The sequence below is a fragment of the Cryptotermes secundus genome, unplaced genomic scaffold (genome assembly GCF_002891405.2).
Source record: "Cryptotermes secundus unplaced genomic scaffold, Csec_1.0 scaffold56, whole genome shotgun sequence".
NCBI classification, from domain to species: Eukaryota; Metazoa; Arthropoda; class Insecta; order Blattodea; family Kalotermitidae; genus Cryptotermes; species Cryptotermes secundus.
In genome coordinates, this window is record NW_019744407.1 from 2,054,903 (window position 1) to 2,076,709 (window position 21,807).

Genomic DNA, 21,807 nt, shown 5'->3' on the forward strand with positions numbered 1-21,807 from the left:
TTGCACTAGCAGTGCTCAATGAATACTACATTACTTTATACAGACGTTCCTTGGAAACCATATTTATTTGTGACTTGATAAATAGATAAAATTTATCATTTCTTCCTTACCTTGTACTGGATTTACACATTTTAAACATCCATGAATTGGAAAAAGTGGTTTTTGAAACATTTAAATACATTTTAGAGAGACATGTTGCACGTAAGCCGGTAACTGCATATGTGGTTTCTTCAGAAAATGGTACACCATCTAGTGGACCAAACCCATGTATAAGAAAATATGTGCAGTATCTTTGTGTTGATTTTTATTTATGTCATACTGATGCTAGACTATGAAATTTCCCCCACATTTGTCAACCTTGAAAATAAAAGAGCATTGGAAAAAGTGTTTAATGTGCATGTGTGAATTGTGGTGGACTTTTATGATGTTCTTATTACTGATGGTACTTGACAAATACTGAACTATTGTGCAGCCACCATTTTCATACATTGCAGATTAAGCTGTCTAAAATAACCTTTCTTCACTGTATTCACTATTTAGTGGCTAAAGGATTTTGTTTTTCAGAATTTATTCACAGTTGGAACAGGTTATAGGGCTGAATTCATGAAAGCTAATGAAAAAGATGATGTTTGCCATTGAAGCATCCACATATTTCTTATGGTGTGAAACCTTGTCTCTGATTCTGTTAGAGGAGCATAACTTGCAAGTATTTAAAAAACTAAGTATTCAAAATATTTGGACTGAACACGGATGGAGTTGGGAAGCAATTATATAAGAGGGAAATTATACAAGTTACACAATCATATAGCTTTTCTAGAATTATGAAAATAGTTCAATCACAGCCACACTGTACTGGACAAACAATTCAATGGAGAAGAGATGCATTCAGAATTTTGGTGAGACATATCTTGAGAAGTAAAAGTTTTCAAAGTCAGTCAAGGAGATGAAGAGTATAAAATGGATCTTAAGAATATATCTTGTGAGCATATGTTCATCTACATCGAATTACTTTAGTGTATGGTTTGCAGGCATGCTTTATGGTGAAAATAATTATGTATCTGTAGGTTCAGAAACATGAGGAATTTATGTTTTGTCACTGTCCTTCTGGTTCTGTATTAAGCTCTGAATCCAGGACAGTTTACAGACACTTGCAAACTTCTTGTATACTCAGTAGGTATCAGTGCAACAACACAGGCATTGCATGGCATGGCATGATCATAGATACATTATGTCTTCATTACTTATATAAATGATACAACATGCAGTTTATAGATACACCTTCGCAATGGTCATTATGAAGAGTTCTGTAATCTGGGATGTAACACCGATATTTCAGAGAAATATGTCATTTTCATCTTCAGGGTCAAAGAATAAGCCAGGCAGGAAACCAACATGAAGCAGGCTTTGCGTGCTGCCTGCTTCAAGCTTGTTTCTTGACTGGCTTATTCTTCAATTCTTGAGCTGAAGATGACATGTTGCTCCAAAATTTTGGTTGCCTTTCAGCAGACTACACATTGGATTATCTCAGAAGATGGAATTTTTCATAAGTTTTATACAGTTATATCAGTTTTGTTGTTGGTGTTTTTTTTTTTTTAGTTTGATGAATATGTGTAGGTATAGAAAATAAATTAATTTAGGTTTTCAACAAGTGGCATCCCTGATTGACTAATGTGGCTTTATGTGTGCACGATTGTGCACAAGTAACACGTGCTTGAAACTGAATATCACAGTCCAGCTTCATATTCAAGAGATTTATGATTCAAATATTGGGTGAGTGATTTCTTGCCTAGATATGTGTGAATGTTTCACAAGATACTATATGAATACCTAGCAGATTGGTATAGTGATAATGTTTTGTACTTCTATGTGTTCAAATTTCAGTTTACTTTCTGGCTATCCTAAGTGTCTGATTCATGATTTGCTTTAGTTTCTCGAGGCAAATAACAGGGTAGTACTTTGAAATGGACACGAGCCATATCTAGTTTTTCATTGGCACCATTCTTGATCTTCCACTATCTTTGAATACCAAAAAGACAGAATTGTTATATAAACTAGAAATATATATGTATATACAGTGTAAATGATGTGAACCAAAATTAAATGTGTAGGGAAAACATGTACAGAATGCTAGTATTCATTTTTTTTTAGTTAAATTGAACTAGTGTTTAAGCCTGTTACTGAAGGAAAAATATTTTATTTATAATTGAAGAATTTCTGGGAACAAAATCAGTGTTATGACATTGCATATAGTATTTGGTGTATCAGTGCTATAGTACACAGCATGATTTTCTTTGTGGTGACACTGTTTCATCTCTAAGAATGAAGGGATTGGGAATGAATATATTGTGTAAGTAAAAGTAAAGCTATCCCTGTAACAGGCTGTGAAGGCCCATAGTGTTGTGAGACATTGAGGGTCCCACATTATCTAGATAATCGGCTCAAAGATGGCGGTAAGGTTGAATATATTGTGTAGTGCATCAATATAATGAAGATTCTGAAAACTTAAAATCAAGGATCCCTTACATAAATCGCTACACACGTGATAATCCTTCAGTATGTATGCTTTTATATGTTGTGCCACTTGTAGAAACTTAACTTACTTTGTTGCAGCTGCGTGAATCGCAGGCACGAGTGGAAGAGCTAGAGACTTCCAATACCCACCTTCAGCGGAGGCTTGACAAGCTGAAGAATGCCAAATCTGCACTTCTTAAAGAACTTTGATAGTAAGTTATCATCCCAGTCCTAGCCTTACATCACATGTCACATCCATCCAGCCTGCCTGTACACACAAGAAGCACTGTAATAATAAGTAGTTGAATTGGGATAACTGATATCAGTGACTGGTATAGATTTTTCAACACATGTTCCTTGAGTCAGTAATGTCTGTGGTAGACTGTAATGCAGAGCAATGATATATAAATATGTATACCAGTGTATCTATTTATGTGTACATTTCTTTTGCCATGCAGGCATTTCAATTTTTGTATAGCATTAACTGGGCTTCGTATATATATTACTGAATTCCAAAGCCATTTTTGTTTTCCTCCATTCTTTTTTTAATTGTATGAATGTTTTTAACTAAGTAATTGAATCATGTCCAGGAGCTAACTTCTTTGTGTGCAAGAAAAATGTTACTGTATTTTTCTGCAGATACAACATTACATGTTTAGTGAACTATGTACTTGGTTAAACCATTATCCTTAAAATTTGGAGCTTGTGTACCCTTTGAGAGGTGCTCTTAATTCTCTTTTAAGGTCTTTTCTTTAAAGGAAAAATTCTGCATGATGCTGCATGTTTGTATGTCCTATAAGGAAATTATTTTCATGTGATACAAGTTAAAAACACATCTGCCTTTTTTAGTTAACTGTGGTGGCAGTGGCAACTTTGACACAGCAACATAAGTAATGCCTATCTCTTTGAAACTTCGTATAGTGATAGACCTCTTCAAAATCCATAACTTTAGTTGAGATAATTTTTGTCTAAATTTGGTACTAACTTGGCAACAACGCCCAGTTTTAATTATGCAGTTGATTAGCCATTGAAACTTTAGTGTGGTGGAGGATTATGGATGTATCTGCAGATCTACACAGAGATTTGACTTGGTTGGGGAAGTAACAGACGTCATCCTTAAGTTGGTTAGGTGTTACTTTTTCTAGAGGTTTTTAATTTAATTATGCCTTCAGTGGAGGTGTTTACACAAACAACTTTCTCATATTGAGGAAGGACCATCATGAATGCTAGCTTCACTTGGCTTATAGTTAAAATTATTTTACCCTTCACTTTATATTCATGCCTAACTTTGCATAGATGAAAATATTTATGGCAGTGCCTAAAATCTGTTCATGTTGTCACAGAACATTTTTACATGTTATATTGTGACATGAGCTTGTGGTCAGGGTTAAACACACATCGACTTTAATTGACAGCAGGTGGATTTACATTTTGCACCGTGCCGTTCGTCTTCTTCTCCTTCTGACTATTATTATGTTATTATTATTACAAAGAGGAAGGGCACAGCGCAGTCGTTACTGGCCCTATTGTTGGTTCCCACCCTCCCCTAGATGGACACGGGGTATCCAAGCTAGGAGGACGAAGCTACACTCAGTTCGTTGGCTTAGATAAGAACAAATACAATTTTAATAAAAAAATATATATAACAATACATAAATAACAAACGACACATTTGACCAAGAAAACAAATACAAGCTCATTCAGAACAAACAATTTCCCGTCTGCACCACTTGTGTCGACACTAGACATATTAGGACGTTAAACCCTCAGGCTATACAAACACAAGTCTAATTCTGAAAAAAATACCAAACCAAATCTAATAACGTGCGTTGCAAGCGTTCAAGCAACGGCTTGCGACCGTGGGCAGTCCTTACCGGCCAGCCAGATAGCACCAAAAGGGAATTTAGAACAAACCCAGCCGAAACCAATATTTTCCACAACAAACCTGCTGGCTAGTAACCGACCTTCCAAGTCAACTTGGTCTACACTACTGCACTGTACAAGTCTCCCCTTCACGAGAGGGTACATGGGACCACGTGACTGACGTCAGGATACTGCATAGTGGGGGATGGAATCCGTCAAGGGAAAGATAATGACATCATACGTGAGCGAGCTAAACCTTAGAACGGCTCAATTCCATTAAATAAAATACCAGATTTGATGGGTAGAGTATGCTTTCATTTGTTGGCCACAATACATATATTCATTTTTTGTGGCATTTGGAGTGTTTGCACAGTAAGTGGATCCATGTTGGTACATATCTTTGTTAAATTCTTAAGAAACTGCATGTCACATGAGGAAACCTTATTAATATGTTATATATTTAATGGATCAGAAGAAAAGTTATGTAGTATGTATTTAACAGAATGGAAGGAAAAATAATTTCATGCCTGTATGCACTCAGATGTGTCAAGTCTTGGGTAGTTTCGTCAGTAATAAGTTTGTTTAGGTAATAATTATTGTCACATAGTATGAATGTGACTATCGACGGGGTTTTGGATTGGATATTGGATTTATTGACCAATTACAGGTTGTAACTACAAATAACTATAAAACTATTGATAGTTTCCACTTTCCAAATCACTAGAGTGTGTGCTATATCTTTTCCAGGCTGAAGTCCTCTGTGAATGGCAGTTCTCTTCCATCTGCCTGTTGCAACTAACTCACAGGCTTGTAGCCATTTTATACCATCCTCCTAGCCTTCTCTTCACATACTGACTTTCAACTGAAAACTGTCACTGACTTGGTCACCCCAGTTGTATTCCTGATAACCCCTTGGCACAGCCTGCACAAACAACAGTGTTCATTCTTGTATGCTAACTGTTTTTGTGGGAATGTGTATACCAAGCCACCATCTATTCTTCCTTATTAAGAATCTTCTGTTGCCTAGCAGCGGACATCATTCCGTAGTCTGTTTTGTGGTCGTTGCCTAGAAACGAATGCTCTTTCAGAGCCATTCACTAGCAGTGGTTGTCTGTCTGGCTCAGCAGTTCATGCTTTGAGCAAATGTGCCACAGTACATAAAAATCAATGTTATACATAAATTTTTAAGGAACTTGATTGGGAAATTATTTATTTTGATTATCCTTATTATTTAAGTACACATCAATAATGCAACAGTATAAAAGACATCTACAATATGTCACTCACTAAAAATGTATTTTAATACTTTATAATGTTAAAATCATTAAAATGTCAGTAGGACACTAAAAGTATATTTTATACATTAAAAGTGATTATCAGAATTTCTGAAATGTCTCTAATTTTGCATGTATTTTTCCTAGTTTTACGACATGTTTCGGCCTCACATTACATTATATTACATTACATTGCATTGCATTCCATTCCATGGATCCAAAGTTAGTCAAAATGACTGTAGGATGTGGAATATGTCATATAAATACAAAACATATGTACAGTCCCAATTGAGTTCTCACACAAGAGGAACCAAGAATACACAGTGACTACACACAAGGCTATCTAAAGATACATAAGTTATTTTCTAGACAATAGGTATTGTGTATTTAAGTATCGTTTCAGTGCTATTTTAAATCATGCCTTTTCATTCATAAGACCTTTGAGATCAGATGGCAGGTTATTAAAAATATTGATCCCAGCATAATATGCGCTTTTCTGAAAGCATGAGAGGTTGGCAGTTGGTTTATGAAGACAGTGTTTGTGTCTTGTGTTAACACTGTGTACATCAGCATTCATCTGAAAATGTTCTTTGTTATCTGTAATTAAGTTTATTAATGAATACATACACAAGGAAAAGTTAAGATCTGTAATCTCTTAAGTAGATCTCTACAAGAATTATGGGATTTGACACCCATCATGATTCTAACAATTATCTTTTGCAATGTAAATACCTTTTTACTGTCAGATGAATTACCCCAGAAAATTATTCCATACTTCATTAAAGAGTGAAGGTAAGCAAAATAGATTGATTTGATAGTGTCAATGTTACTAATATGTAACATGAATCTAACTGCATAACATGCTCTACTTAACTTTGGAATCAACTAATCNACTTTAGAGAAAGTAGTTAGCAGTGAACTTGGCCTGTAGTTTGACATACTAGTCTTGTCCCCCTTTTTATATGGTGGTCTTACTACTGAAATCTTAAGACGATCAGGAAAGATTCCTGTGGATAGTGAGTGATTACAGATGTGAGTTAATGGGCTACTGATTAGAGATGCACAAACTTAAAATTTTACTTGTTATTCCATCATAACCTGAAGAGTTTTTTGTTTTGAGGGAATGTATTATACTTTTTATTTCAGTTTCAGTGGTTGGAATGGTTTTAATACCAGGGAATTTTCCAGGAAACGCCTCTCTTAAAAATGAGATGACGTTATCTCCCACTTCTTGATGCAAGTTTAGAGTTTCTGTAATTGTTAGAAAAAGTATTGAAGGCATCTGCAATTTCTCCTGGGTCCTCAACTTTTTCATCGTTTATAAGGAGAGATGGTATCTGTTCAATCAGATGTGATTTTCCTGTTTCATGTATTATTATATTCCAGGTTGTTTTTATCTGATTATTCAGTTTTGCTATAAGCCTACAGTAATGCTGCCTTTTAACCTCTCTTATAACTCTACTCGCGATTTTGCAATACCTTATGTAGTATGCTCTCTTATAGGGATTATTACTGCTCCTGCTTTCTATATACAAACGCCTTTTATGTTTACAAGATATTTTTATTCCTTGTATAATTCAGTGGTTTTATATTCTACTTACACTTTTATTCTGCATAGGAAAACTGGCTTCAAACATATTTAGAAAAATATATAAAAAAGAGTTAAACTTACAAGTTATATCCTTATTTTGAAAGCAGGTTCCCACGTTTCATTTTCTAATAGATGTTGAAATTGAGCAATGGTTTCACTATTTTTTTCTGGTTCTCTGTTTCAAGGGTGTCGAATTTACTTCCGTAATATTATTATTTACTGTAAGAAATTGAGCATCATGGTCTTAGAGGTCGTTACTGTAGGAGATGTACAAGAAGAGCTTAACCTTGCATTATCTATAAAGATATTATCAATGGCTGTGCTGAATTTTGAACTCTTCTTGTGAAATTTACTGTGTGTGACAGTTTGTATGTCCTTATTAAAGAGTTTACTTTTTTTTTCTGACTGCTTTTATTTAAATAGTTTATCATCAGGTGATTTTTATTTTCGGGGAGACCACTGCACTGTTCACTTGTCACCTGATGATGGCCCATGTTAGGCCGAAACATGTCGTAAAACTAGGAAAAATACATGTAAAACTAGAGACATTTCAGAAATTTTGATAGTCCCTTTTAATGTATAAAATATACTTTTAGTGTCCTATAGACATTTTAATGATTTTAACATCATAAAGTATTAAAATACTTTCTTTTTTAGCGAGTGACATATTCTTGATGTCTTTTATATTGTTGCATTATTGACGTGTACTTTAATAATGAGGTTAATGGCTCAATGCAACGGGTTGGTAAAATATAATGTGTATTTTGAACTGGAGTGCATCTAACTATTGTTGTTACAAATTGATATATGAGAATGCAAGGAACAGATGGCCCATGGAGAAAATATCAAATGCTCCACATTTACTATGGTGAGATTGTCACACATATATAATGTCTGTGCCCCTTTTAGTTGAAAAGGTTACCTAATTGATAATGTTAGCTTCTTTTGCATCTGGATTTCGATAAGTTCATTCTGTCTTAAAGTTTGTGACAGTGGTCCATTGCTACAAGTATCATGTTTTTGGACATTATCTGTCGTCTTATGTAGATTGAAAAGACATCCTGTTTGTTTTTCAAAACACAACGTTTTGGAGACAGAGCCCAGTCTCCAAAACGTGTTTTGAAAAATAAACAGGACTGTTTTTAAATATAGACAAGATGATGGATAATATCCAAAACCATGATACTTGTATCATTCTGTTTTATCTGGTGCATGTATATTACCCTATGAAATGTTTTATTTCAGAAACGCGTATGTAGATCGGTATCTTTTGGCGTATAATGCCTTGTAGTCCTTTGAAAGTCAACTGGCCTTTAGAAGGAACATACTGCCTCCATCTTCAGGGTTGAATAAGCCGAGCAAGATACCGGCTTTGCTTGCCACCTGCTTTCCCACTGGTATCTTGCTCTGCTTATTCTTTGACGTCCATGATATATATGTATTGGCTGTCTTCTAGTGCACTCAATCTCACATGTCTCTTCACTACATGTTTTGGCATCACTGTGCCATCCTCAGGTGTGTTATTTATGTTAAACTATTGCACTGCTCGCCATGTGTCATTTATAAAATTATTTAAAATATATATTCTTCATTTACTATAATAAAATTTATATATATTAAAATTTGTTAAGATTTATCATCTTACAACCAACCCCAGTCACACTAAAGATAGACCAAAAACAACTGGAGAATGTGAAATGTTTTAAATATTTGGGTAGCTTGTTAACATATGATGGAAGGTGTACTAGTGAAATTAAATCCAGGATTGCCATGGCAAAAGCTGCATTTAGCAAGAAGAAGAATCTTTTTACCAGCAAATTGGACTTAAATTTGAGGAAGAAACTAGTGAAATGCTACATTTGGAGCATAGCTCTGTATGGGGCTGAAACATGGACACTTAGGGCAGTAGATCAGAAACATCTGGAAAGTTTTGAAATGTGGTGTTGGAGAAGGATGGAGAAGATCAGTTGGACCGATTATGTGAGAAATGAAGAAGTGTTAATTAGAGTCTGTGAGCAGAGGAATATCCTACACGAAATAAGAAAACGGAAGGCTAATTGGATTGGTCATGTTTTACGCAGAAACTGCCTTCTAAAATAAGTTATCGAAGGAAAGATAGAGGGGCGGATAGAAGTGACAAGAAGACGAGGAAGAAGACGTAAGAAGATGCTGGATGACCTTGGGGACAGAAGAGGATACTGTCATTTGAAGGAGAAAGCTCTAGATCGCATTAAATGGAGGAATTGTTTTGGAAGAGACTGTGGACCTGTCGTCTTGAAAGATTACTGATGATGATGATGATTATCATCTTATACGTCTTAATTCAAACTCGCGTATTATATCATTCTTCCACTATGGGAGTCGTTCTTCCTATATTTTGTGTATGGCGAGCAGTGCAATAGTTTAACATAAATAACACACCTGAGGATGGCACAGTGATGCCGAAACATGTAGTGAAGTGACATGTGAGATTGAGTGCACTAGAAGACCGCCAGTACATACATATCATGGACGAGAATCGGTGCAACAGGACGCTAAAATACAACATTATTCTTTGACACTGAAGATGGAAGTGATAACATTCCTCTGAAATTTCAGTTTACTTTCAGTGGACTACATGGTGTTATATCCTGAAAGATACTACTCTTCTTAACCACTGCTGTGAGAACCTCGAATCCTACATACAATTCATGTAATATAAAAATCATAAAATATTTTGATCAAACAGTGTATGTTTTTAAAATGCTTATTTTATGCATACTCCTTGAATCACATGAAAAAGAAAATGGTAATAATACATGGTAATAAATGGCTAGCACTTCTGCTTCATATTTGTGAGGTCCTAGATATGAATTTTTGCTCAGAGACCAGCTGTCTGAGGTTTATTGTAGTTTTCTTTAGTCTCCAATCAAGTGCTAGGATGGCACCTAAAAAACAGAATATAACTTCTTCTTTCCACATGCTTTCTAATTCATCATATACTCTCATCCTACCAGTCACAGCAGTGTAACCTGTGCAGTGAAAAACGAGTCATTAAATAATCCAAGAATCCATCTTATACTTAAGTGGAGTAGGAGGGTGTCTAGTTCTCTGCTTCTGATGTTCCAAGGCTGAAAGGTGACACTGCTGCTAGCTTGCTTGCTTGCTTGCTAGCCCAGTCAGTTTCTGAAGTACACTAGCAGTTCGCAGTATTTGATGATAAAGGAATGAGTAACTTCACAATTTGCATGCATGCAAGGAGTCACAGAATGAAAAAGTTAAATAGTTCCGTCCAGCATGACTGGTTAAGATTTTCTTATTTCAATTATTCGTGCTCTTACATGTTTCGGTCTTCAGAGACCATCTTCAGAGGGACACCTTTACATAAATACTGTTAGAAGCCACCATTACAGTACATGTTCTAAAAGTTAAAATATATACATACAATATAAATAATATACAATTGGCTGTAAAATCTAAAGTCTTTACAACTACAGTGGCTGTTCCAGTACATTAAAATATTTTTAGGTAGTTTGTTAAGATTCTGTTGGAATTCATAAACCAAGCTGGTTCGTGTTGTCCATCTTATTATTTCTTTTGATGGGGGCCGAATGTGTGCCACCTTGTTGTTCTTGAGAAGAGGGTTCTGCAAATATATTATGGGTATATTGTATTATTTCACCTATCCTATTATGTTTTGTAAAAACTTTTATTTTGTCCTACCTTTAATGTTGTCCTGTATGTGTTTGTGGCCTGCTGTGTTTTTACTGTTCTAGGTTGTGGTGTACCACGTATATATACTCCTTGTGTCTCCGATGTTAGTGTGGGCCGAACTATTTAACTTTTTTCAAATATTGGTGTGACGGACCAGAATGAAACAAACCATAGTCACAGAATGTTGCTTCGTGCACCATCTAATGACAGGAAAATCTCTGTGCTCAGACTGCTTCTGAAAGACAAATATTTTGTTTTATTGCAGTATATTGATATCCAGCCTTTGTCATATATGCCTGGATAAAGCAGCAGTATACAACCAACCTTGGTTAAGGGAATTGATTTTGTTGCAATATCAATCTGATGATGAAGCAAGGAACCACCAATTAAGGCTTATTTAATGAGGCAGAGGATTATATTCCAGTGTTCAGTCTGATGTTAGATTCAGAAAAGAGAAACAGCTGACTTCTCCCAAAGTTTTCTTGTTAAATGAACATGAGGTCACTTCAGACACTCTATATAGAGAGTTAAATTTTGGCCAAAATGCATGTGAACAAACTAGAAACTTGTGAACCTTTCTGTACACTGAGATGTGATTAGATAACAGCTAGTCATTCTGCTGTAGATTGTGTGAAATTAATTTTAATATAAATTGGCATGTGATGTATATAAGAAGAAAAGACAAATTTTATGATTCAGGGACCAGTAAAACAGTAGTTGGTTTCAAAGGATGTATCTGTCTCACATTGTACAGTGCAAATAATAATCTACAAATTTAATTATTTCTGGCACATCTCAACATATTTCTTTACCAAATAAAAATTAACTACTTCATATGGTATTAAAATTATGCAAGAAGGCATGTGATATAGTTTTCCATAAAAATCTTCCATATTTTTTGGTCAGTATATAATGGAAAGAAAAGTAAGTATAACTGACTTAACCCTGTGAGATTTCTGAGCAAAAATCAGTAATATTCCAACATGAAATATTAGATGCTAGAAGGAAAAATGTGTAAAGTTGCTAATTTTAAAATAATTTTCCAAGCTGTGGCTGCAAGGTAAAATCTTCAGACAGGTATAAATTATGAATGGCTGATGCCTTGAGACCTACTTGTTAAGAAACTGTGACTATAAGTGATAACATATCAGATATGTTAAAAATATTTTGAAATATAACCTTCCGAAACCCAGTCTGTCTACTGTTTGATATAGCCTTCCTTTATAAGTATATGAAACATGAATAAATATATACGCTATGCTCACAGTTACTAAGGATAGATGTATGTAGTATTTTGCTTCTGAATCAAATGTGAGGGTCTTCAGCAAACATATAGAGTAACATATACTCTGGCCCTGCTGTAAGACAGAAACTGGTACAAAATTACCACTAACCTTATTATTTCAGTGTTGCACTTCACATCTGAGTTCTGCTGTGTTTATGATAGTACATTTTGCTCCATATACACTAAGGAGAATTGGTGAAAGAGATGTAAATATTTCTTTCCATACCCAACACTCATTTCATATTGAGGATATTTATCTGAATGGTTTTAAGGGCCAGTTTTAAATATCCCCAATTCCTGACTTCATAAATGCCACTTGTACAGGCCACTTTTAAGCTAACCTTTGTACTTGCAGCAAGAATAGTGTGTTTGCCCAAAATATAAATGCCAAAAATATCACAAAGCCTCATGTTTCAACGTGAAACACTGGAAATTTTATGTTTACCTTTACAAAAATGGAAACCTGAAGGCACTGTAAAACAAAAAAAGAAGAATAAAAGTTTGTGCACGAAATGTTCTCTTTAAACTCTATATCTTGCACTTTTTCATGCTTTTGGTATGGTACATAGGTACTGGCAGTAGAACAGAAAGCGGATGGGTTTAAGCCAGCTGTGTATATGTACACGTGTGTTCTTTCTGTTCCCATAAATGGGCAGGAAGAACTACTCTCTCTTAGTGTGTGTGTTCGTAAGCAGTCAGCAGTTGAGAAGAAAGAAATAAAAGAGTCAGTATGTTCATCTGAAATGTGAATTATGCAGAAATTTTTACCATAAAATGTTGAAAAATAATATATCTGAAAATGTTGCAGTATCGAGTTGGAAGACTAAAGTAATAAAATGGCCAGTATAAATCTCAGGATTCCTTCAGCTGTTGTGAGTAGTTCTGAATTATTCCACACGTTCATACTACGTGCATGTGGAAATCATCTCATAACGTTAAATGTTATAATTGATGTGTCCAGAAATGTATCACATAAAATAGTGCAGTATTTTGAAATATGGTCTGTAATATGTCCAAAAATATGTTACATCAAATATATTTTTGAAAACTTGGCAGAACTGAAATACCATTATCTCTTACAAATGGTGCTTGAATTCAATATTTCCATTCTAAATTAAATAAAATTATAATTATCTTAGTGGCTACAAATATATGTAGTTACTTTGTTTGAAATAATGTTTTCTGTTTTGAAAAAAGGAAAGGGAATCCACTAGCAAAAGAAGATTGAACATTACTGCTTTGAAAGAGTGCATGTTGTGTGACAGAAAAATTTGAAGACTTAGTCTTCAGTGCACTGCTGGTGCTCAGGGAAATTGCATATAGTCAGGAGTTCCACTCTGACAAAGGTCTGTATATTTGAGGAGTAATGTGATAATTATTAAATGAATGGATTTTGATTTCTTTTTGTTGTGTGAACAGGAAGAGTTCTGAACAATCTCTAACCCATATAGACACTCAAGAAGATGAAAATTTTAATTACATTTTACAGTTTAGGCATCATTGCATTCTACATTTCTGTAATATTTTTCTCTTTGGAATAATGATGAAGCATCCATATTTTGATATCATTTGAGACTAAGGGCAGGCCAGTGAAAGATGACAAAAAGAGTCCAATTTATTTAGTTGTGTTTCTCCTGAAATAAAAAGTTCAGCAATACCAAAATATGTGAAATGTGCCATCTAGTGGCTTCTTTGATTTGCTTTCATGACACAGTGCAGTAGACCAACACTTTTTTTTCTTTTTGCATGCATTGCCATATTTAATTTGCTAAGAAGATGTTTAATAGTGAGTTGGTTTCATGTGTAAAAATGTGATAATGTTGAGGTAATATGATGACAGAATCCATCAATGTAAAAGCCTAAGCCTTGCAGTTCTGCCATTATGTAGAGCTACTGTTGATCAGAATGAGGGGTACCAATGCTTCATTTAGGTATTGCAATTGTGATTTATTGTATAGGAATGGACTGGGGGGGGGATAATATGTGGAAACTTCAGACAGAGATGGAAATTGTCTGTTTCAATGGTTCTGTCCATTTGTTGCATTTGAGATCATTCAGAATGATGAGCGTTTGCATGTTACTGCAAGGGAAAATTACGAGGTGTGCATGGGAAAAAAATTAGTATATGCGAGTACTGTCAAAATAATAGCTAATAGTGAAATTTATAACATGTCTGTCTCTTTAGTTTGTTTCTGAGGGCCAAGTTAATTAGCCACTGACTGTTATAGTTGACTGAAATAACTGTCTCTCTGTTGTTCAATGGTGAACTAGACAGTGATCATTATGCATTTTCATAGCCAATTGAAGAAAAAGAGAGGTTAGATATTTTAAATGAGGTTTGTTTTTGTGGGCAGCCCCTGCAGAAAATAACAAATCTTAATAGCAGTGCTTAGAGCATTGAGCTATCAGCAAAATTGTAATTTGCCTTTGTTAAAATGATCAACATAACTATTCTCATATTCTAATATTTATTAAAAATCCACTACATGTTTTGACCTATATTGGTCATCTTCAGGTGGTACAATATCTGAAACATTAACTAGTGAAATGTAATTCTCTCTTACTGTCTTATTAAAAACATGGATCCATGTTTTCAGAAAGACAGAAAAAGGGAATATCAGTTCACTAGTTAATATTTCAGATACTGTTCCATCCCAAGATGACCACTATAGGTCAAAACATGTGGACTCCTAATAAATGAGACTCTGATAAAAGTAATGTTGAAGGTTTTTGAAAAAATGTAAGATACAGTTTTACTGATGGCTGAATATAAAAAATTGGAAATGCTTGAGAGCATACTGTTATTCTCTCAAGTTGACTATCTTGGTATACATCTAGCTGTATTTTAAGAAATTTTCAATCTATTGTGGTTTGGCATGTTTGACACTGTTTGTTTTAATGATTTTCCATTTAAATTTCAGTGTGCTGTATGCTAGTTTTAAATAAATGTATAAATTTATCAACCATGAAATAAGCTCTTTTTCTTCTTTTATATTTTGTGGCTTTAGAGTTCTTTGTTTCCAATACATTAATTCGAAACCATATTTACAAACATCAGCTCTGGTTTAGAAGCCAAGTGCTGCTCGTTTGATTTATCAGTATCTTATGCAAATATCACTGGTCCAGGATAACTCCACAATTGTAAACATGATGCTCAGTTAATTATGAACTGACCTCATGATATATTTGTGCAACAGGTATGTGAGCTTAAATTTGGTTTTTGTGTTCCACATGACTAAGTTACTGAAAGTTATAATGGGCATAATGGTAATTCCTGATTTACACTGATAACATGCATATTTGCTTGACACTTTTTAGGATAATTTTTTGCTTTGTACTGTCCAAATATTGTTTCTGATAGTGCATCTTTTTTGTATTTATGTTTGCATTTTTGAATTGCTCTGTCATTTTGGGTGTAATATTATAAACACAATTTTTAACACATTGACTGTGCTGAGAAACCTGAAATATTTCATGTCTGATTTTTCAGCACACTGTGCACTGAACCACAGGTTTCATCCAGATTCCTCATATTGTGGGGGAGGCATTGTAATGTGAATCTGCATAATATGAACCCAGGTTTACATCGTACACCACAGTAAAACTGCTGACTTCTCCGAATTCTCTCAACTTGATTATACAAAGTCAGAAATTACCAAATTTCTGGTAGTAAAATAATCTATTATTGAATATCTTTTAGGCATGCCAGTTGTATATCAAATACCATATCTTGCGTGGACAGAAAGAAATTGATGTGTTTACAAGTAGACATAGTTTTTAAGCATTTTAAAGTTTTCCGTACAAATTAAATCTACTAAAATATTCAACAACAATAATACCAAACCTCACTGCCAGACACTGTCCTGTATCAGTTCCATCCATGTCCTCTCCTCACACCCTAGTTCCCTAAGCTCCATTTATCCTCCCATGACCTCCTCAGCCTTCCAAGACATTTTACCTGCAAAATACTGTGCAAATTTGTTGTAACCCTTTATAGGTTTATGCCCATCCCAAAATAATCACTTTGATTTCTCTACCCTACCAGCACTATGTAATATTTTTGTTTTGTAATATCCTAAATTGCACACATCTTGATATTATGGCATTCTGGGTCGATGTTATGTAGTCTAGACGTAGACTTTTAACCTGAAGATGGATGTAGTATGTTCTCCGAAACGTTGGTACCCACTTACCAGACTGTATGATGTCATAACTCAAAAACCAAATGTGACTTCACTGCTGTGACAATCTTAAATCTTACATATGTAGACACAGTTCATCCTTCTTATATCAAAATAATTTCCTGGACACTTCATTTTCATTTCATCAATGCCTCAAAGCAAAATACTTTTTTAATAAACCATACCAAATTATTATTTTATAATGTTATATCTTAATCTATAAGGTTTTGGAAAGTAGAAAGGATGATATGTCATGAACTGAATCACTTTCTGAATTTATTTTTCTGATACTTTCATCATCAGCCACATTCCTATTTCTTGTTGTTAGAGGAAGTTAGAAGAGGAAGCAAACACTGAACTTACCCTTTAAGATACTTTGTTGTGTCCATTTTATGATGCAATGTGCATATGCATTTAAAGTGAGACATTGGATTATTTGTCTTTGTAATTATTCAAGCATCCTTTCCTCTTTATGAATCTGAGTAACTGAGGGTGTACTGTGCTTTATTCTTGGAACTAAACTATGTTGTCCTAGTATTATTTTATCTGAACACGGGAAGAAATTCTTTTGATGCATTTATGAGTGGTTGGTTTCTCATGAGCTATACTATATTGTAGAACTTTGAAATTTCTTTATTCCAGCATTAATGTACCATCATTCATGGAAAGGAGAAAATGGAGTAATGACATTTACTTCTAGCAGATCTGTGTGAAACCATTTGAATGCTTTACTCTTTTCCGAGCATAGGTATTTGGATAAGTGGAAGTATGCCGCTGATACTTTTATCATATTGAGATTCTCTGACATTGACAATAACTTGAAATTTTTATACTTAATCATTTTAGTGACTGTCAGTTCAGATTTAACTTAATTTTTTAAAGTAATATTTGTTTACATGTCTTGGTTGTACAGTTTTCTTCACAACTCTATTCTGACACTGATCGTCATACACCTCTGTGGTTTGGTGATTTGTTTGTTTTGGGTGCATTTAATAAGGCTGTGTGAACTGCATGGAACTTAGCAGGATGGCTCAAGAATTAATGCTTCTGACTTATATTTGGAAGGTGGATGGTTTGAATCTTGGTTTGTACAGTGGCTATCCTGACAGATTTTTCATAGTTTTCCCTAGTCCCTCCAGGAAATTACAAGGATACTACCCCAGATTAGGTCAGAAACGTCTTCCTTCCATGTCTTTTCTAATTCATTACTTATGAAATCATCCTGTCATTCAGTGCTGTGTACTGAGTTGACTGACATCATTTTTAAATAAATAAATAAATAAATATGTAGTTACTATAGGATTCTGACGATGGTGTGTAGTTTTTCATAGTTTTCCCTAGTCCCTCCAGGAAATTACAAGGATACTACCCCAGATTAGGTCAGAAACGTCTTCCTTCCATGTCTTTTCTAATTCATTACTTATGAAATCATCCTGTCATTCAGTGCTGTGTACTGAGTTGACTGACATCATTTTTAAATAAATAAATAAATAAATATGTAGTTACTATAGGATTCTGACGATGGTGTGTAGTTTTTCATAGTTTTCCCTAGTCCCTCCAGGAAATTACAAGGATACTACCCCAGATTAGGTCANATTTCCGAGACTGGATCTGTTTCCGTCCTCAGGTGAGGGAAAACACCTAGCCTCAATTGGACCTTCCAGTGATTGAGGCTAGGTGTTTTCCCTCACCTGAGGACGGAAACAGATCCAGTCTCGGAAATGTGTTTTTCTTAGTTATCTTAAAACCAGGACGGTGGATAAAGTCCGAAAACCCAATATCTCTGTGTAAATAAATATGATTCAGAACTGTTAACTTTATAGCTAATAATCAGAGTCATTACTATGTTCATTTGTCTTGTCTGTGTCACTACCTAAATCACCTAAGAGAACAACATTTTAAAGATAGGATATGCTTAAATTCTCACCAGTATGGTGAAAATTGCACTTTTTGGTTTAGTCCATTCAAAGCATCTGGACACCATATCAAAATTTTCTTTCCCAGTATGGTATGTGAAACAGGCAACTAAAAATATCATTTCTGTTCTTTTAAACTTTTCCATTCAAGTTGTGTCTTACCACCTGTGCCTAATTGAACACTTTATATCCTATGGTATTATTATACATATATGCTTACCAAGCAGAAAATGGTAAATATAAACATTGTTCAAAAATTGCCTTGGGAATCACACACATGTTAATTTTCTGGCCACTTAACAAATGATCTCTACAGGTATACTTAAGTTTCAGGTCTGAATGTCACCAATAAGTACCTTAAAATGGTATGGCTGACAGATAGATGGAAAAATGTTATGATTTATTACATGTAGGTAGTGATAAAATATTACCTTTAGACAAAAGCATGTTTCTGTTAGTGAGTTAATTTACCAATGAGTGGTAAATAGTTAATCAGTTAACATTCCAGCTTTCTGATGTGACATATGTGTAAACCATGAAATGAACTGTGACCTGTTTTAACCAACATGAACACAGTGGGTAAACAGTATTATCTTTCAGTTCATTTTTATTTGCTACATTTGCCATCGAAGATGTCTTCGAATGACATGTGTACTTATGTATTTGCCTACAGTTGTCATAATTTTAAAGTAAGCAGAAATCTGATCATTTTGCAACGTCATATGACATATACTAGTATCTTATGAATTGTAAAATGTGTAGACCTTGTTCTGAAGTATGGGTAACTGAAGGTCCACAGTATCAGCCTTGTAATCGTAACCTGATAGGCACTGGACATGCCACGTTGCTAGATTGGCAAGAGAGATTATTTCACACAATTTGCTCTCCCCTGTTGTCTGAAATGCTAGAATATTCTTGTATACGCATGAAAAATTATCTAGATTTCAGGTTTATGTCTGTTAGCTAATAGAACCATATTCAGATATTTGTATTCTTGTAAGTTGAAATTATCATGTGGAATTGATTAATCTCATTTAACTTCTGACTGTACTGTAATTTGTGCAGCTCTAAAGTAAGATCAATGAATGCATGATTTTCTGTTTTGTCATCATGATGTCTGGAACAGATGCACATTTTTTATTTCTGTACAGTTATAATTATTTCTTCCCAGCTTTGGTTTGATTTGTGTTTCTGTGCACTCAACCAGTTTGTGTGAATATTTTTTATACCATGCATAACATACATGCATCCACATCTTGCTCACACCTGTTGCAGAATCTCTGCCGATAAACATCATTGCATATGGGACTGCTGGAATTTGTTCCACATTCTGACAAACTTTCTGAGTTTATCGTTTACAAATGTATGTTTTTTATTTTGCAGTGCATACAGTCCTTCACCATACATAAAAATGAGAAGATAATTCTGAAGCATTATGCACAGTAAAATTGTTTTCCTGTTGCTGAATGCTTCAAAAACATTAAAATAATGGGGCTGATAAAATATATTTCATTTAATAAAAATTGTTAGGACTGTGCTTTTTCCAATCAGCATGCAGACTTGCCAAAAGTTTAACATTGTGTTGTATGTTTTGATCTTGATGCTGAAACTGAGCATAAGAGTACCAGTACACCTATTCTTAGAGAAATATGGATACATATGGATGTTCATTAATTTTCCATATACATTGTTTAAGGGAATATTAATTCTCACACATACAAACACACATGTCCAGATGTGAGAACAGAAACTGACAGTTTTGTAAACAGTAAATTGTTGCGCAGATCAATTGGTAGTTGCAATTTGAGCTGTTAAAGTTCACATAAGCCCATCTGAATCAGCAGCAAAGTTACAATTTTTCTTTCTTATTGCTAACATATTTCAGTTGTTGTTTTAAAATAATTAGACTTTGCTGACAACCTTCAGTTTTAATACTGGATAATAAAATCACATTTCAATGAAATCTAATTTCTTTCATAAATTCACAGTATGTCTTACGATTTTCATTTCATTCATTCTGTTGTGTTACAATATAAAACTTTATTAACCGTCACAACACAACAAATATCAAGGTCAGTGCCCAGCCTTGATATTTCTTGTGTTGTGACGGTTAATAAAGAAGTTGTATATTGTACCACAACAGGATGCATGAAATGAAAATTGTAAATGCTAGTCAAGCAAGTTGCATATATGCTGGGCACTGACCTTGATATTTGTTGTGTTGTGATGGTTAAGAAAGAAGTTGTATGTCTTATGACATTACTGTTGGAAATATCAAAGTTAACATTACGATTATGGTGGCATGACTGTTTTAATTCCTGATCCATGATTCATTGTCAGTGCATAGAATAATGTTACTATTCCAGCACATGTTCACTGTAAATTGAAATAAACTATCCAGTGAACTGTAAGGAAGTCTAAATTATTCTGAGAGAGTGCTTGAACTGTGTGCTTAAAAAAGGTTCAAGTAGTGTTGTGATATGTGGAAAATAAGTGTGATACAATTTAAAAACATCTTATAATTGTGATTCATAATATAATTAAATCCAAAATTATAACCATAGAATACAACGTGCACAGTGTACTTTTTTGAGGCATTACAATATGATGTGCCCATTGTATTTTTGTCTGTCTTTGTCGTTATCAGGGTCCTTGCATGTTGTATTAGCAAGCTGTCACCATTTACATAATATGTTATATTACTCAAGTAAATTCAAATGAAAGAATGTTAAGAATAAATCCTTATTGTAATTTTGTACATGGCATCATCTCAGTAAGTACTGTTATTGAGTTTCCCAAGGAAGAAGTTGTATTAAACCCAGTTATTTAATATACATGTGGATGAAACTGTATATGCACATAGAGATGATACTACATAGAAAATTACAACATTTTTTTATTCTTAACAGGTTATTAGTTGTACTCAGTGCTTTATTTATACATACATGAAAGCAGAATTCATACTTGTTGGATATAGCATTGGTCATATATTTTTTTAACTAAACTTCACCCAAATAATGTAACATTTTACATTAATCTTTATAACTTACTGTTGATACACATGAGACCCATGGGATGATAAGACTGACAGAAATGTACTGGCCACATCATATTATAATAAAATGTGTTTTCTTGTAAGTACATTGTGTGTGTTCTATCTGATGGTTATAATTTATGGTTAGATTTGTATAACTGCAATCAGTGAACTCATTGGAGCAAAACAACTTTCTGTTATTGAGCCTAAGTAGTAACAGGACAGTTTCAAGTTGATATTAGTATTTCTCTGTCTGCTTTGTTCATCACTTGGCTTATTCTTCTGATGTTTATTGTGTCATATCTAGAAAGTAAAATATTGTGACTGGAGAATTTATTGTTATTTATTATTTTATTTAACAATGCTTTATTAACTGTATAAGTAGAAGTAATAGATTAATCTGAGTGATAATAAATTGGGAAGGGCATGTAAGGAAGTAGTTGTGGCCTGTTTAAATAT

At 34.1% G+C, this 21,807-nt stretch overlaps 1 protein-coding gene across 7 annotated transcripts in view; it reads left to right on the forward strand.

Annotated features, from left to right (window-relative positions):
- The window catches only part of LOC111874675 (leucine-rich repeat flightless-interacting protein 2), a 94,696-nt gene extending 76,713 nt beyond the window's left edge, over positions 1 to 17,983 (forward strand). For 3 of the 7 annotated variants that reach the window (XM_023870376.2, XM_033755541.1, XM_023870371.2), the window contains 2 exons: positions 2,611 to 2,723; positions 10,995 to 11,126. In XM_023870376.2, the coding sequence (XP_023726144.1) occupies positions 2,611 to 2,721 (111 nt within the window). In that variant the 3' untranslated portion in view covers positions 2,722 to 2,723; positions 10,995 to 11,126. Of the gene's footprint in view, positions 1 to 2,610; positions 3,157 to 5,121; positions 5,602 to 10,994; positions 11,127 to 11,197 lie in introns of those variants that run through there. The other 4 variants (XM_023870372.2, XM_023870374.2, XM_023870375.2 and 1 more) reach the window with 4 other exon arrangements.
- Positions 17,984 to 21,807: the final 3,824 nt, after the last annotated feature.